Raw genomic sequence first — 17,763 nt, forward strand, 5'->3', positions numbered from 1 at the left:
TCTTCTTTGTTCTGTTTTTCTGGAACATGACTCCAAATACAATACTCACTCTCACTGGCTGTATATGTGTGCTTACATCCAATGTCAGCAGCTGTCTTGTGTGGGTCATAAGATCCGAGAGGTATCGGCGATTGAGCATGATTCGGTTCCTCATCACACCGGCGCAAGTCACGACTCTACCTTTCGCTTTGTCGCATGAGGTTTTCTTCCTTTCACTGCTAGATTTCCTTTTACATTTTTCAAATCGTTCAATTCAATCCCGAACCGCCACCAATCGACATCTCGACATCTCGACACAAATGGCGAGCGAGTCACCGGCAGCTGAGGCTTGTCCAGTTCGGAAGAGGGTCTCAACAGCCTGTGAAGCCTGCCGCGCTACAAAGATAAAGTGCCAGCCGAGTGAACAGCCTGGGGTCTGTCGCAAGTAAGACCTCTCGATCAAAGATTCGTTGACAGGGCATCATCTGACGTGGAAAGGTGTCTCGAGTCCAAGAAAGAATGTATATCGCGAACAGGCCCGCGAACGCGCAGAAGAAGGACAAGACAGTAGGGAATACTCTGTCGCATTGGGAAATCAGGCTGATAACTTGATACAGCGCGATGGAAACTCATCAACCGCTGCCTCCTCCACCACCAGCGCCATCAAAGACTTTCACTATTGACTTTGAGGTTCCAACACAATTGGACGTTGATGAGAACTTTGACAACCTTCGAGACTCACATGCGCAGTTCATAGACTCAATATTCCCATCCGATCTAGACGCGGATCTCGGTAGCTTCGAAGACTCGCCGCTCACGGGCTTTCCTACGCCGTCCTCATCTCACACGCTTTCGATACAATCTTTCCATGCGAAGCCCCAATTCAACCTTGACTCCGCAGAGTCGCTGTTAGTTTCGTTTCGGGGGATGCTGGTTCATTACCCTGTCATTGCATTGAAGCCTGATGAGACGGTTGCCAGCCTTGCTGCGTCCAGACCGTTTGTCTTGTTATCGATATTGGCTGCAGCTTCTGGATCGCGCACTTTGCAGGGACATACGCTTTACGACGATGAGTTTCGAAAAGTGTTGGGCCTCAAGTTCGTGGCAAGTGGCGAGAGGAGCATGGAATTGCTACAAGGCATTCTTATATACTGTGCTTGGTCAGTATATCTGCCCTGAACAAGTTTAGCATGCCTGTTAACATTCACAGGTACCCATTTCATCTGAGACCAAAGAACAGACAGGCATTCCAGTACTACCGTATGGCTGGTGATCTATTAAGTGACCTCGATCTCGACCAAGAAGTGCCCAATCTTGATAACACGATACCGGGCGATATGAGCAGTATGCAGCTCGACAGACTACGGGCGTATCTAGCATACCACTACGCCGTGTCCAAGTACGTCGTCCTCGAGATACACCAGTACCAACTTACTCACAGATTCGACAGCTTCCTCTGTACATGGAAAAAGATGGACCTGCTCATGCCCCAGTGGACGCCCTGGACCGCGACGTGCTGCGAACTACTTCACCGCCACGCCGAAGTTGATGGTGATGCTTCACTGAGCTACCTTGTTCGACTTGCAAACATGACAACCACGGCGAACAACTCGATACGAGATAATGATCCACAGGTGAACCAGCAGGTTCAGCTTATGCTGCTGGGTCTCGAGATGCAGCACAAGGAGATGAAAGAGACCATGGTACCGCATCTCTCTCGTTCAGGTAAGCCATCTTTATTGCAGTGCTACCATTTCTAACGTTATACAGCACCCGTGAAACTCGCACATCTCTTCTTCGACGTCTTTTTGCAAGGTGGTGCCATCTTCTGCCTCACACGCGCCAACACAAAGAAACCTCATTTCATCCACCCATCACCAGTTCGTCTCACACGCTGCGTGAATAACACTCGCGCCCTTTTCGACTACCTCCTTAACCTCGACAGCTTCAAGTACTTCACAAGCATCGATTGGACAAAGTTTATCCTCTCCGTGATCCTCGCCGTGCGACTCTCTTTCCCCATATCTGAGGTTCCAGACTGGGACCATGCTTGGGCACGCTCACAGCTACGGTTTGACGAATTCCTCGAGTTCATGTGTGACGGGCCGGAGGATCTCACACCGTCTAGTAAACGTGTCGACGTACTCTCCGCAAGCCGTGTGATACTGCGTGTTGTGAAATCAAAGTACGACAGACGCGTTGCTATACTCACAGCACCGAGTCTGACTTCAAGGGGCGTGGGACACCAAGGATGCCCCATGTTTGATAAAGATATGCAGCCATATATATCGGCGTGGGACACAGACTTTGACATGAATTCTGCAATGCTCACACCGGGTCTGAATACGGATGGACAGCAAACCATGTACCATGATCTATGGGCCACCATGACCATGAGTTGGGCGAATGATGGCTCGGTGGACTCGTAGAGCTAGCGGAGCTTTGGTCCTATGTATTATCTGCAGCCAATGGGTGTGATATCTTAACTATTCCCAAACAGTTGGCGTTGTCAACATCAAACTGGAACACTACCACCCTGGTAAACATGTGACAGATGCCTCATTCACGCAGTAAGCAATATCATAGCTACGGTTTCAGTCTCATTCTATGTGATTTGCATACTCGATCCCTGGGTTCATCGACTGGTAGCACTCTACCGCAACTCCATTTCCACTGCCACCACCGTCGTCCCAAGTTTATCATACCTGCATGAGCATCCCCCTCACATATACACACACAAACCCCAGAAACAGATTATCTGATCAACCTTTCAACCAATACCCTACCCACCGGATCGTTTCCGCCTTCTCCCCCAGCCAATAACGGCAGACCACACAATCTCCGTGCCTCTGCAGGCGTCTCAACACAGAAACAACCCATCTCCACCCCCTGTCATCGCCCACACACCCCTTGCTACCGGTTATTCCCACATGACAACCTCCCTCGTCGCACAGCATCTCTCCCCCTTCCCAATTTCCGCACCCGTCCCGTCCGCCCATCGAGGGCTCGGCCCGCGAACCTGGGTAAGCTTTATTGTTGTGTAGTAGAGTGTAACCCATCTACAGGCTGTAAACCGAGACAGATGCATATTGGTAAGCACCATCCTCTGGGGCCTCCCGTCACCGGTTCCCGATGGTGCGTAACGCGAGCACGAGCATCTACACAGGCACAGGCGCCTCGGTCTGTGTACGAAGCGCCGACTGCAGCGAATGCAGCACCACTCGAAGCGCATACTCGGATACACGACCTACTTTAACTTGCATCTGTCAAGCCACACAATGCTACCCTACCCTGTCAGCATTTGTATGCGTGGAAGCCTCAGAGCCATTGGTTAATAGCCGGGTTCATCGAGATGAATATGCCTCACCGGTAATGCTGGCAGATACTCTCATATGATCAAATATCTAGGACTTGAGCATATACAAGTTGCATTTGTTGCTTATGGACGAGGATATCGTCGGCTTCACTTTTGATGGACCACGTTCTTTGGGGTAGTAGTTGCAACCTCAAGCTGACTGGACATGCAATGACATTGAAACTGCATTTCGAGCGCTGTCAAACCAGGAATACTATGATAACGAGGCTAGTGGCATGCGAATGCCCCTCGACATTCGTCAATACTTCGCAATGCGGAAAGGAACTGGAGCATGTATGTGAGGGATTGATTGAGATTGCTAGAGAGCGAGGGAATTGTCATTGCATGCACGTCGAGACACGAGAGTTTAAAACAAATAAACAACTGAAACTTGTACTCTATCGCTAATAACCGCCTACCGGCCCAAGGTAGGAATCTGTAGCCGTATCATTGAGACTCAACAACATTTACCAGAAGAAAGCCCATAATCCACCGTGCTATGCTTCATCCGTCCTAATCAAGATGTAAAAGGCTGTGCTTGCAAATGCATGCCCCAACTCGCGTGCCAGTCCGAATTCTGATGCGCGAAAAGAAAAGAAAAAGAGAAACAAATAGAAAGGTAACGCCCTATTCCTGCGCCTGACGCGATGCATATGTGGATATATCGCGTTAAGCCCAGTCCCTTCCCAATGTTCCATTGATGCTGCCCTCCCGTCCCAATGAGACATCTCAAAGAGCTCTGATCCAACAGCAACCGATGTGAGCTCAAGTATGCCTGCCTTGTGACGTTATCAAGCCTGGCCAAGATGACCATCAAGAAAGACTTCAAACGCCAGTTTCCCGCAGTGGTGGATCAGATAGATGAACTCCTCAATGCCGATGCGATCTGCTGGAAATGCCCAGCGGTGATATCTTGGTATGCGTGTGTGTCGAGTCCTTGGTCTCGTGTAGCCGTCCAATCCCATGCTCCAATCCTTCTGAATGCAAACGCGGGACGACCGCTCCAGTTTCTTCCATGCTCCAGGGAATCATGATCCATCCTTACCTTATTCCAAATGAACTCCCAGCATTGATTGATATGAACCAAATGAATCTCAATAACCCACGCTTTCTGAACCCCGTTCTTTCATGCAAAAAACACTTTCCATTGTGACTCGCCACATCTCAACTCCTAACCTTCATTCTTCTCCACTTCCTTTGGTGACTTTCGCCATGCTCTACCGTCTTTGTTTTACTGCTTTTCTCTTCTTCTTTGGGTTTTGACCGTGAAGTGATAGGTTGCGCCTCAGTTGCAGTTGCCAATTGTATTGAGAGAAATCAGGGGCGCGATCAAGTCGGAAGGGGTTCGCAGCGAGAGTTGGTGGCTTGAACTCGAAGTACGAGACCCAGGCAAACAGTGTGCTAAGTTACACCAGATCAAAGCCTGGTGAGACTTGATGTCCGTCGGCCTTGAATTATATCCACACCGAGCCGAACCATCCACAAGACGGCTGTAAGTTTAACAAGCACTCACAATTGCGAGGAATCAAAACGCCGTATATAAAAGATGAAAATGAGTGGGTGTTCGTTAAAAATGGGGAATCATTGAGAAAATAGGAAGAAAAAAGAAAACAAAACAAAGCATGAAAAAGCAATGCATCAATTGAGCACGAAAGCCCCCAGGCCAACGACAGGTATAGTCACACCTAAAACCCAAGGATGCGAACTGTGCTCGTTAACCATGGAGCGTATTTTGTTTAATCTCGCAGCATATAAGTTTGACCGAAGCCTGATGACTGAGCATAGGTACTGTGAGACGATGGCGTAGCATGGTTGTTGAACGCGGGAACAGGCCAGCCTTGATGTGTGAAACCGCCAAAAGTGCCAACGGGGCTGGGGTTCATGGAGGCCCCTCCATGGAAGGGGCCTCGGCCGTTTCCGAGCATGGGCGGGTGAAGACCAGGAGGTGGTCCAGAAGCTGTGCGGTTGGCTGACCCGAAAGCATTCATAGAAGCGGCAAGATTGCCGTTCATTTGACCCAGTGCACCTGGGTTTGCGTGAGCAGGGTTCTGACCAGCTCGTACACCAAGGGGGTTCTTGGAGAAGCTGAGTCGAATTCCACCCTTGTTGCTGTTGGACAAAAGCTTCCCATATAGTTCCGTCAGTGCCTTGGAAGCGAATGGGATGTCCTCGAATTCGACAAAGCACATAGGCCCATTTCCTTTCGTGCGAAAACAAAGACGTTTGTAGCCCCGCTGCTTGGAGAAGAGAGTCTTGAGTTCTTCTTCTGCCGTATCCATAGGAAGGTTACCAACATACAGAGTGTTGCAAGGGGGGTTCTGATCAGCCGTATTGGCGTGTGGATAGTTCATACGTCCGTACGGCGATTGGTTAGGAGCCTGGTACCCATAATGACCCTTGCCCGACGGAGACATGGGGCCAGACTGTGCTGACATTCCGCTGCCGTAGTGAGGTAGAGACGAAGGAGCGGAAGGGGGCACGTTGGTGTTGAGTGAAAGAGCATCCATCCTGTTGATGGGAACATTATCAACTGTGGCCCTGCGCGGCGCATTGCCGTAGAGAAGTGTGTCCAAACTTTCGTCATCAGTTTCATTGGCGATGAGGCTCTTGCCTGTCACCCTGCCAGGCTCGTTCAGGCGATTGCCGATGGGAGAAGGTGATGAGAAAATCTGTTGCAAATTGCCATCACTCTGAGTAAGGTCATGCACTGGGTAAACATTGACTGTCTGAGGGGAGATGCTTTCTAGTGAATGAAAGCCGCTGTGAACAGCTTCTGTAGGCTGTTGATGCGCAGCAGGGGACTCGTCGCTGAGAATTTCGACCCTCAAATGCGCACTATTGGAAGTGTTGGCGCACCCATCCAGCAGCTGTTTGGCGTTCTCAGCACCCGCCCTTGTTCGGAATTTGAGCAATGCTTTACGATAGTGTGGCTCTGCAGGGTCAACAGAAAGTAGTTCGACATCAACAAGATCTTGCGACCAAACCAGCATGAACCGCACTGACTCCTGGGAGGTTTCGAGCGGCAGATTTCGAATTAAGACTTTAACCGGGGTAGATGAGAAGCCTATTGGTGCCGGAGTGTATCTGTGGATATCGCGCGACATCTGGGGTTGAGCGTATGGTGGTGGCATAGATCGAGGGCCAGGAGGGAGAAAACTTGGTGTAGCCATGGCCGAAAGTGACGCAGTAGATGCGGCTGTACTTGTGTTGGATAGGGCTGCTGTCGCAGCAGATGATTTGACTGAAGTAGCCGTTGGAGGCGGCAAGGGACTTGCGCGATAGGAAAGGTTGGCTGTTGGAGATGCTATCCTTGCTGAATCGGATGGTGGTGCGCTTCGATCAATGTTCATTGCCCACTGTGCAGTTGCATAAGCTGGGGCAAGACCTTATTCGTCGGGGAAATTCGATTTGGGGTTAAGCGAATGCGACAATCGAAGAGACCTTGGAGTTCAAGCTTGTCGTGATCGCGTCTGTCGTTGGTATTGTATTGGGGTGCAGTCGCGGGCGCAATCGCAAAGTTGATGAGTATGTCGTCAAATTTTGAGAGATGAGTGACGACCGAGCAGGAATGAATGGTTTGAGGCGGATCGCAGTCTGGCGCAATCTGCCTCTACGTGGTGGTTGAGGATCGAGGTAAACAGTTGTTGCGCGTTGATGGCTGCCACGGATGATTGACTCAATGATAACAGTATGGATGCAATTGGGTCTGTTATTCGCGGTAATCAAGACAAGATGTTGCGCTCTGTAAGTGCGATGTCGCGTTAGCAAGATGATGGGCAGAATGCGCTGAGAAAATGACGTGAAAAGGAGTGCGACAGACAGGACAGACTGTCGCAGTGAACAGAGCAAGCAGGTGTGGTGCAAGTTGCAATGAATGTTGCGAGGATTGGAGAGGGGGGCCGTTGTGGTTAATGTAGGGGGGCTCCAGAAACTCTCATACCCCAACCGCAGGACACGGCTACCTTAGGTAGGGGAGAAACGGTAGCGGCAGTGGTAGTGTCTGTAGCGAGAAGATGGTGGGAAGGATTGGCAATGCTTGGTATCCCTACAGCAAGCAAGCAGGTAGTGGAGGTGGATTTGGGGCCTGCGTAGGTGGGAGGGCGGTACGGTATGGGTGTCCCGAAAGACCAGACTGGTATGTGACGGAGATACGTTGGGGTGAGGGGACGCGGGATTGTATGTACCTTGGTGCCTGAACCAAGCGAGGGAGTTTTAAACACCTTGTGTAAGAGGAGCCAAGGGAATGGAGGCCAACCCAGAGAGTGCGACTCGGTGGGTAGCAGCAGCAGAGTGACGGGACAGGCGGAATACCCCTAAAAGTTCAGGTAACACCCAAGAGTGGCACAGATACTGATGCCAGTAATTACTTTGTCTGTCCTGGACTACCAAAGATTGAAGAGAACGACAACCCTGCGAGATCCTGCCAGTGTGTGCGCATGTGTGTGTATGTATGTGTAGATGGAGGGATGATGTTGGGAATGAAGAGGAGAAACGGGGAAATGAAGGGGATAATTTGGGAGCAGAACGCGGGAGATGAACAGAGAGGGGCGAGCAAGACCGTGTGATAGGTATTGTTAACCACCTTACCTTAGTAAAGTCACTCACTTGGGTATTTTAAAGAGAGATACAGATGCGTAAGGTAGGTTGGTAGGTTGGTAGGTTGGTAGGTTGTGGAGATGGTTGAGAACTTGGAGGGTAACAGCGGCAGCAAGAATCGCAAAGTGCGGCGCGGGCGCAAGTAGTCTGTCTGTAAGTAAGCTGGTAGGGTACCTAGGTAGGGTAAGGTAATCAATCGGTAGCTGGAGGTGAGAATCTGTCGCACGTCCCGGTAATTCCTCAGCTAACGTTAGGTCAAGGTACAGTAAGTAAGGTCCGTTTCCTTCTGACGCTCGGTCCAAGCACTGCTGATCGATTTGGTTTCTTGCGTGGGCTGGGCTGGACTGGTTCGGTTGCTTCCAAGTCTTTGGTTCAATGGAGTAAATTGGAACCGTCCTTGTCCTTGTTGTGCCTGGGCACGCTGGACGCTTTGCTTGTATTTGGTGGACACGGCCTTCGCTAGCGAGTATCGTGTCCGGGGATCAGGTCCGGGGATCAAGGGGCTCAGAGAAGCTTGGACTAAAGGGGAATGGTTGGCAAATAGAGTGGTTTTTTGCTTGGTTTCAAAGATGCTATTGTTGATCCAAACAGCTGGGGAAAAAAATGCTGATGAGTAGAGAGCTGTTAAAGAAGCCGCTCCGAGGTAAAATATGGCAGATGGTACAGGTCGCTCTGGTATCCAAGGGCCCGAAATGCGTCTCGTGCAGATGCTAGTTACAGTGGTACGCCGGACTCGGTGTTGCATGTATGTGTAGTCCAGTATATGTAGTATGCAGTTGGCCGATGCAGTCCAGCCGAAGCTGTTTCAGCCGCGATTGAGACTCGATGTGCCTGAGATGGCTCGAATGTCAGATTAGCCACTTGAAGTCTAAGCGGTCATCTGTGTCATTACATACGTACGTAGGCAATATGTTGCATCCAGGTAATTCCCAGGCTTATGTATCAGTCCGTCCATACATACATAGGTAGTCAATGAAGAGGGGGTTAGAAAATGCACTTGGAAAGGTCAAGGAGGGTCTCGGATTTTTAATACATATGTAGCCGGGGTTAAGGAAAGCGAAAGTTTATTTATTGATGAAGCAACCTTGGACCTTGCCTTACACGACCATAGCCACCCACGGCAATACGTGAGCTATGATACACCGACAACTTACATACTTTCTGTCCGACTCGGGTTAATGACTCACATGGCTTTAAATTCTAACTGCTGACCTTACCCAGAATTCGTTCATGTAAATACATTCATGCAAAGCTTGTATGTGTGCATCCCCTCAGGACGAAGGTGAGAAAGTGACGGGACTCTGGGAGAGTGGGTACCTACTGATTTGTTATCCCAGGAGCGCAAGCGAATGTGAGCGACTGAGTGGGGTGTGTACGCAATTTTTTGGCGTCAATGGTGTATTTGTCTCTAGGCTATCGTACCAATCGGAGCGCGATCGCATGGTGTGGTGCAAAGTCAAAACAAAAGAAAGTCTGTCTACCTGAAGTTTAGCGCAATCCGGCGCCATCTGGCGAATGAGTGACTTGTTCTGAGGTTGAAAATGGTGGACGCTAAAGATTGAGGTCGACGCTAACTCTTCACAACCAGCATCAAAGAAGCGAAATGCCGACCAGACACAGACCAGACAAGACAAGACAGACATGGAGGGGGAGGGAGGGGAAATGCGCCAAACCAAAGATGAGCCGAGCTCAGACAAGTAAAACATACAGTACTCCGTAACTTGGGCGCATACATACATCAGCGAGGGGCAGGTGATGTAATCTCATGCTGGGATTGGATTCGAACTTCCAGAGGTCAACAAACAAAGCAAATTCAAACATTGATTCATCCTTTCATCCTCACACATGATCCTAGTGGCTGAATGCAATAGCATTATGGGCCGGTATCTGTCATTTCACGCCGCGTCGCTACCGTCCGATTGCATCCAAGGCTGGCAATTATCCAATGGAGATGGCTGATTCATTGGGGTTTGTAGATTGGATGGTTGCTAAGCCTGCAAGTCAAGCGCCCATGAATGGACAGATCTTAGATCATACAAGGTCATCAAGATCGAGTCTGTCATAGAACCTATCTGGGCAATCCCTTCCTGCCCAAACAAGCAGACAACAACTGCAGGCAGTAGGTACCTGCCTTCTCTCCATCTCGTCTTGTTTCCCCCGGCGGCTCTTGCCAATCTCACCTTACATGCAGAACAAAGAGCAGAGAGCGGGGCAGGATCTTGCTTGGCCATCCACACCCACTTCGCTCATGCAGAATTAATTACTGTAGGCCCCCCTCGGCGACTAAATCGCCGAATGAAGTCTCGACAAGCGGGGACTTGCAAGGTGAGCTTCCTGCTGAATTGGTCGAATTATGATCATGATCATGATGGTGATAGAGTTGGTAAGGAGGTAGGCAGCACTGGCGTAGTATACGTCACATACATCATAACATTACCTTATCATTTGCATCATTTCGCTCTTTTACAAAACCAAGCCAATGGTTGGTAAAAGTGTCTTTACTCATCAAGCACAAGCTTATCATCAGCTGCTTTCATACCAATGAGCGCACTCGCAACCGCGCCTCAGCCTGAAACTGAAGGGTCCAAACGCCAACTCAGACTTTAATTCAACCCTCCTACAGACACAAACAACATCACCAGGGCCATAAGGTAATCACCCCAGTTTGACTTTTGTGAAGCTGCTGTCGTCACTTGTCCCTATCATCGTCGTTACACAGAAGCCAGACTCGGGCTTGCGACTTTGTTTACTTTTCGTTACTTTGTGGACGACATACAAGCAGCCACAGTAACACTATCTATGGACTCGCCTGGGTGTGGTGAAAGTCCATCTGCATCTTAAATGAACTGCAACCTCGTGCTGCTGCAAACGCAAGCTGGCTCGTGCCCGGATGTCTGTGACAAGACGCTGTTGACACCATAGACAGAGGGGAACATTGCTTCCTTCCAAGAATACACTCTAATGATGTGAAACCAGGGAACTCTGACCGAAGCATGAAAAACACGTCGGCCCGTCGAGCTACGTATCGGCACGAACATAAGTAACAGCCATGTACATATTGTACCGAGTGTCTCTGGGTTTGGGGCGTGTTGTCCCGACAGGAGCCACGTCTACCCCCCATTTTCGAGGTGCCTGCTGAGGGCATTGGACCCTCTCAGTCAGCGAGTCCCCAGTCCTGTCACCTCCCAACTCAGTTACAGCTAAACCACCCAGGGCTGTGGCCGCGGGCGGGAGGGGTGCACAGCCGGTGAGCCAGCATGCAGCGATTGTTGACAGGGGTAAACTGGCCCCTCCCCTACCTCTTCCCCTGTCAATCAACCAAGATAATGCCCTGTTACTGGAAGCTTTCTTCTTGCCGTGTTTGTCATCTCAATGCCCACTGGAGAGCAGAGCACCACGGTCTGGGTGAAGGGGATGCATCTTTCCCCAGTCTGGTGGTGTCATTATTAGAAGTCAATGCGTTCGCCAGCGCAGACTTCACGGCACATCGAAGACAAAACAACGGCGGACCTCGGGGTCTTGTCCTTCCGGAATTTGAGCTTTGTTCATGTGGTTGTGCAAAATAAGACGGCTCATTTAGTGTGACTCGGTCAATCTGGTTCATAGTTGAACAGGTGCATGGATGTCCATGGCCACGTTTATGATACACCCGCAGAATGTGCAGAACACCTACCGAGTAGGTTCCCACTTATATCGCTATCAAGCTCAAGATTGAGCGACATGATAGAACAGCTCGCCTGCATACAACGGCTGGGAATAGACACAAAGAGCAACCTGACTTCCCAGATTATTGGGCTCCGGGATCGATCGAACGGCCCGCTTGCATCCACAGGCCTAATAAATGGCCCCCACTGCGGACATACAGGATGGGGAATTAGAACTGAGATATGCGCTAGTCAAGGCCAGTTTGACGATTGAGTGAAACTACAACAACTGCACAGTTTCAAGCTTCACGGAAACATACATACTTGGAGCTCAAGGCCAGGGGGCTTGTCGACGGAAACCAGGCATCCTGCGAGTGGAGTCATGGCTTGAACTCTCGACTCTGTAGTGCACATCAGGGATGGCTCCGCTTGGTTCCAGTGCCTGGATGTCTTTCTTGTCCCAGCAATGTTTCATCCCTTCTCAAAGTTGCACAGATTTAGCAACGGATAAAAGCAACACTATGTGTTAATTACAAGAGACAGACGTTCAATTCGTTCAAAAGTCATCCCGGCAGACTTTGGGAACCTGCCAAGGGCGAATTTATCAACACCTAGTTTGGCTTCTAGTCGAGTTCTGAAATAACCAAATAGTGGAATCACGGACCGTCAACAAGAAGGGCATCCCTTTTCTCCCTTCATCGCTAGCATGCGTTCTTCGTACCTGTATCACCTTTTTTTCAGCCACCAAAAGGGCACGACCTCGGCAGGATACCCGTTTCAAAACCAAAACCCACTTCCACCTGGGTTTCCTCAATCACTTTCAGGATGCGAAAACTGAGACTCAAAGCTACTGAATGACCTCAGTCCTTCATATAACGCAACGGTACGGAGTAGCGTTGTACTGAAAACGTTCTTATTCCCCATTCTACATGAAGCGGACAGCCGGATCTCCCCAAGGCTTGAAGGAGAATGCAGGAAAGATGCAATGATATCGTCATCACATTCAATCGAGGATTCGAACATACTCGTTTCAAAAATCCTGGGATTCATGATCCAGTGTACTGTCACTTACTACAAATCTCAGCTCACTGGATGATAATTTATTTTCGCAAGAAGGGATGTTGTGTCAAACCTCGCATCCATTCGTTAGTAATCCAAACAAACCACTGTGGATGGGAATTACTTTTGTAGTCATCTGGCGTCACCAATCTTACCAAGGGTGATCTACGAGCTTCTTTTTCGAGGATAAATAGGAAGGCACAACAAAGATAGCCATCGCTTTCTCCGTTGCTGAGACTGAGTCATAGCCTTATCGAATGACATGGTGTTGCCGCAGCTCTATTGCCTGGCGCGTGAGGATACAGCTTGAAATTTGAAGTTTGACGTTCCCGGATAACGACCTTGGGTCGCATCGTCCTCCAGCCCAATTAGGTCGTCATTACTCGATCCCGATTGGACTCTGGCAGCCCATACCTGTAGCAGAGCTTGGGGAACAGGACGTTTTGCACCCCTACGCTCGGTATCCTATTGGCTTGAAGAAAGGTGTGTGTGATCAGACCTCGTGGTGATATCGCATAGCTTCTTACTTCTTGCCAGTCATTGCACTGATGACGGATATCAGGATCCTTGGAGACTGAACAAGCGCTTTGTGAGAAATTTTAATGTGAACTTTCAGCATCTCGTTGACGAGTCTCAAATCCGTAAATACGGGGATTCTGCCTGCGCCGTAAGTTTAGTGTTGTCAACAGTTCCTTCAGGCACGGTGCCAGCCATCCAGCCGTACATACGCGGATCTCTTACCCAATCGCTTGTTGGGAGTATCATCACATCTCAGATAGGTACAATCGTGCGCATTGGGGTGATCCCCATCAAACGATTTGTCCCTTGCTACCCACGCAGGAAACCAACATGTGGTCTAACGGTACCACGTGAGTGACGGATTGCGGCTCAGCGCAACATTCTCAGGCACAAATTCAGGGTCTTGATAGAGGAATTACCAAACACGTCCACTAAACGAGTTAACCATTCTACAGGACCCAGCCATTGATCTGAAGTTGAAGATGGGGCTAGCAACATCTCACAAGTTGTGTCTATTCCAGCACAGAAAGGACAGCCTCGATTGCTTCTCATGGGTTTACTACTTTCGGTCCATTGATTTTTACCATTGTGTCTGTGTGTGTAGGAAACCACCCCTGCCATGTTCGATACGACAGGGATCCCTGGCGTGGCTATTAACGCCAACTATCCGTAGCCAGCCCATTTCACAGGCCTGCGCCCTAGTCCGTGAGTGAGGTCACCGAGGCATGATCGTGCCAGGCCCAGATATCCATCCCAGCCAGTCGGTCGGGGCTGGTGCGTCTAAAGCCCGTCACATCCCGGTGGTATCACTGGATCCCCAGGCGGGATGTCTGGTATAATGACTGACGCAAGGCCCCTTGGGGAAAGTCACGACAACCATTTTGAGAAACCATTAATAACTATTCAGTCCAAAACAAAACTTGGTTCAACCGATCAAGCGCGGATGATGTCGGGTCTGGCTTCACATTGGGCAATCGTGCGTGCTGATGTTGGCTTTGGGATCCATTAAATTCTAGACGAAATGATCGACGGTGCCCGATAACCGTCGATACTCATGTGACACATTCAAATCTTCTCTCCCTTCTCAAGACAGACTAAAGTCCTAGACAGCCAGCCACTGTCTAAGCCGTTGGGTGGATATGCTTGTTCGCACTAACATTGAACCCTTGGCTTGAGACAAGGGAATCACTAGAGTCGCTAATGACGAGGGACGACGATCCCCTGCGCGACTGTATGAAATACTCCGAAAGCAAGGGATAGCTGTTGGTTGAACGCGAATGCTTTCCCCTCCTCCTGCATTCCCTGTTCGGCTTTGCTAATGTGCTCGCTCATTTGCCTGACTGACATGATTTTGTCCAGCAAACGGCCTTGCTTCAGTAAGGCTGTTGGTACCACGGCGTTGAGGTTAGATGAATCAGAACTGCCAAGTTGGCGGCAGTGGTGCTTCAAACAGGGGGCTGAAAGCTTGCACCAGATGAATCTACCTCAATACGGTAGACTGACCTTTTGCAGACGTGCAGCTCAAGGTTCCTGAGCTAGAGGATGACAACCACACCCTCCCAGATCAGCATACATTGAGCAATGATGAGGGTGATCAAGTTTATCATCAGCACCATCATATGTGATGACGAAGATGACTGTGCACTCCGTTTTATAAGAATCAATGGTCGCCTGACCAGCAATAATTTGCCTATTTGATGACTTGGCATTCATGCCGGGTGTTTCAATGGATAAATGGCCCGAGAGAGGGCAATTGACAAAACCTTTCACGAAATTCCGAACTGCACAGCCGAGATGCTGTTGCCATCCATATTGGGGCTTACAGCAGATTGTTCAGCAAGTCTTTCTCAAACAGCGCAGTGCGGCACCGTAGGCCCAGCACAGTACTTCATGGTGCCGGGCGTCCGGATCGCGACGGAAAAGTCCATAGCGAAATATTGTCTATACCTACAGCCCTTCTACCAAGGCTACCGAGCTCTAATGAATGTCCATCCCCGGTTGTGGCCCCCAACAATGTAGCCTCTATTGAGATCTGGGCATAGAAACTCTCGTCTGTTGTTGTGTCCGAAGATAGCCACGAGCCTGCCTGGGACTGCTAAGCTCCGAACAGCCATGGGCACCCAAGAGGTGAATGGTGAACATGGCGATGTGTATCAGAGCCCGTTATCACTTCCTTGTTGAGTATTGGAGAATTTTATCGGATTTATGTTCTGCAAACCCAGAATTGTTTGCGCATTGAGGTTCTCATCACTGTCACTGGACTCGTCAGTGAAACAGCGTTACATTTCAACAGTGAATGCGAGAAGCAAGGATTCATTGCAATTGGGGGCCTTGTTTATACCAAGAAAACGGAAACTCATGTGCCGCATTCTTCTCCTCTCTCCATCTTCTTCTCTTCATCTTCATCTTCATCTTCATCTCGCTCTTCGGATCCCAAATCGTTGGCATCATTCGCAACATCTGGAGTGGATATCCAATATCTACCAAGCTCGAGACGACCCACTAAAGCCAATTTATCGGGCCTCCAAGGAAACAACAGTACACGATAGGCAGATCAAAAAGGTGAGATTGGCCTGGACCCTGCGAAAAAGAGCTCAGACTCCACACGGGAGATATTTTTGGTCCAACGGCTTTTGGCTTCATAGCTGACTAGGTTCGTTGTAGCTGAAGCTGAAGTTGGGGCTAATTTGTTTGGCTTGATAAATAGGTCAGCAAATAGTTTTCCAATACTCGCAATCACTATCATACCATGTTCGTTTCGTCCATTGCTCTGTTGTCGGAGAGCTAATAGACTACTACAGTTGCCGAGATCATTTCTACTCGATTCATACCAAAGATCTATTACATCCAAGCACATACAAACGTTCAGCTATGGAGCCCACCAACAATATCAAGGGCCTCATCCGCCAGTCACCGCCCGTCGATGTGTCCAAGCCCTACGATGCCACAACTCTCAAGGGGAAGACTATTGTCATCACTGGTGGTGCTAATGGTCTTGGTTCTTACATGGTTCGCGAATGGGCATCTCATGGGGCAAATATCATCATCGGCGATGTCGCTGACGCAGCGGGCGAAAAGCTCGTAGCTGAACTTACAACTCAGTATCCGGACTCAGCTTTTGCCTTTCAGCATTGCGACGTCACTGACTGGGAATCACAAGTCAGCCTCTTTGAGACGGCTGTTCACGTCAGCCCTCATGGAGGCATCGATATTGTCGTCCCCAATGCCGGCATCATCCTTCCCGACGTCTCTATTCAGTTCGAGGAGCCTACTCTCAAGAATGGCCGTCTTCCAAAGCCCAACACGGCTCAGTTCGACGTCAACATCACTGGTGCTGCCTATACCACTCACCTCGCCATGTACTGGCTCCCACAGAATGGATTTTCCCCGCGAGATCGTTGCCTGCTTCTCGTCGGCTCGCTTGCGTCTCTTTGCCCTTTCCCAACTCAAACCATGTACACGATGAGCAAGCATGCTATTCTTGGCCTCTTCCGCACCCTTCGTGCTACGTCTTTCCGGAGTGGCGTTCGTGTCAACATGATCACTCCCTACTATGTTTCCAAGTCTAACATGCTCAAGCTCCCCATCGAAGCAGCCTTCCTCTCGGGCACAGCAGGCGGGGCAATGATCGAGGATGTCATTGATGCTGCCACTCGCCTCATTGCCGATGAAGAGATTGCGGGTCGTGCTCTCTGCGTCGGTCCCAAGCTCAAGTCCGCTGGTGTGGATGGTGTGGAGGATGTAGATGCTCTCATGACCGTCCAGGACTCTGAGAACAACGGACAAGGGCGTGCTGTATGGGAGTGCTATGCCGATGACTATGACAACGTTGACGCGTTTGTGAAACGCTTTATCTTACTTCTGAACGCCGCTGAGAGAGTCAAGGGGTGGTTTGGTATTTTCACTGACATTTGGGGCATGCTGCGACGCAAGTGAGCAGCAGCTAAGGATCGACAAAGACCCCATTGCGGTCGCTTTCGGTATCAGTTTCATGAGCATTCGAGCAGTCGGATTGTGATCGGTCTTTGGAGACACGTCATAGTCAAGACTTGGTTACACACGAAATCATGTATGAAGACTATTGCCAAGTCATGAGGATAGCATAAGACGTGTCGCACTGGATCACGGGACGTAGGAATGCACACAAATAGAGAATCGAATGGCTTATTGTCATTATAAGATAGGATCTCGTATATGTGATGAGTCGTGGCATCAATGGACAAATGGTTGTTCGATAAGTAAGGGTGATCTGAACACGCGGCTTGTCGCAGCTTCATGCAGTGACTTTTTCCAGGATGGTGACACATGGGATGACGGGTGAATGTTGTGTAACATGTCACGATAAATTCGTGGCCAGACTTCACGTCGGCTGCAATATAAAGTCAAGCGATCCTCTAAGACTCGGAGGATAGTTCACGTGGTGTTGCCACACAGGTCCAAGAGAAGTTCCGAGATGCGAGTGAGCACCAGAAAGTGGAATATATTGGGCAGAAACTGAACGTCACCCTTGTCAAATCGGAATAGAAGCTTGGAAATGCCTGCATTTGCATGGCCTATTTTGCTTCATTCTCGTCGCTTGGAGCATTTCGTATCAATGCAAAGGTTGTCCTA

General features: G+C 49.6%; 3 protein-coding genes across 3 annotated transcripts; 2 read left to right on the top strand and 1 right to left on the bottom strand.

Moving 5' to 3' along the window:
* Positions 1-600: 600 nt before the first annotated feature.
* Positions 601-2,408, top strand: J7337_008729 (uncharacterized protein; the record flags this gene model as incomplete). The annotated part of the gene is made up of 3 exons (XM_044826338.1): positions 601-1,139; positions 1,190-1,704; positions 1,750-2,408. 3 exons carry the CDS (start codon positions 601-603, stop codon positions 2,406-2,408), a joined length of 1,713 nt encoding a protein of 570 aa, XP_044679255.1.
* Positions 2,409-5,070: 2,662 nt separating this feature from the next.
* On the bottom strand, positions 5,071-6,504 carry J7337_008730 (uncharacterized protein; the record flags this gene model as incomplete). The annotated part of the gene is made up of 1 exon (XM_044826339.1): positions 5,071-6,504. One exon carries the CDS (start codon positions 6,502-6,504, stop codon positions 5,071-5,073), a length of 1,434 nt encoding a protein of 477 aa, XP_044679256.1.
* A 9,519-nt stretch (positions 6,505-16,023) lies between these two features.
* J7337_008731 (uncharacterized protein) lies at positions 16,024-17,088 on the top strand (the record flags this gene model as incomplete). The annotated part of the gene is made up of 1 exon (XM_044826340.1): positions 16,024-17,088. The coding sequence occupies one exon, from the start codon at positions 16,024-16,026 to the stop codon at positions 17,086-17,088; it is 1,065 nt and encodes a 354-aa protein (XP_044679257.1).
* Positions 17,089-17,763: the final 675 nt, after the last annotated feature.

The sequence above is a fragment of the Fusarium musae genome, chromosome 6 (assembly GCF_019915245.1).
Source record: "Fusarium musae strain F31 chromosome 6, whole genome shotgun sequence".
In the NCBI taxonomy this organism is placed as follows: Eukaryota; Fungi; Ascomycota; class Sordariomycetes; order Hypocreales; family Nectriaceae; genus Fusarium; species Fusarium musae.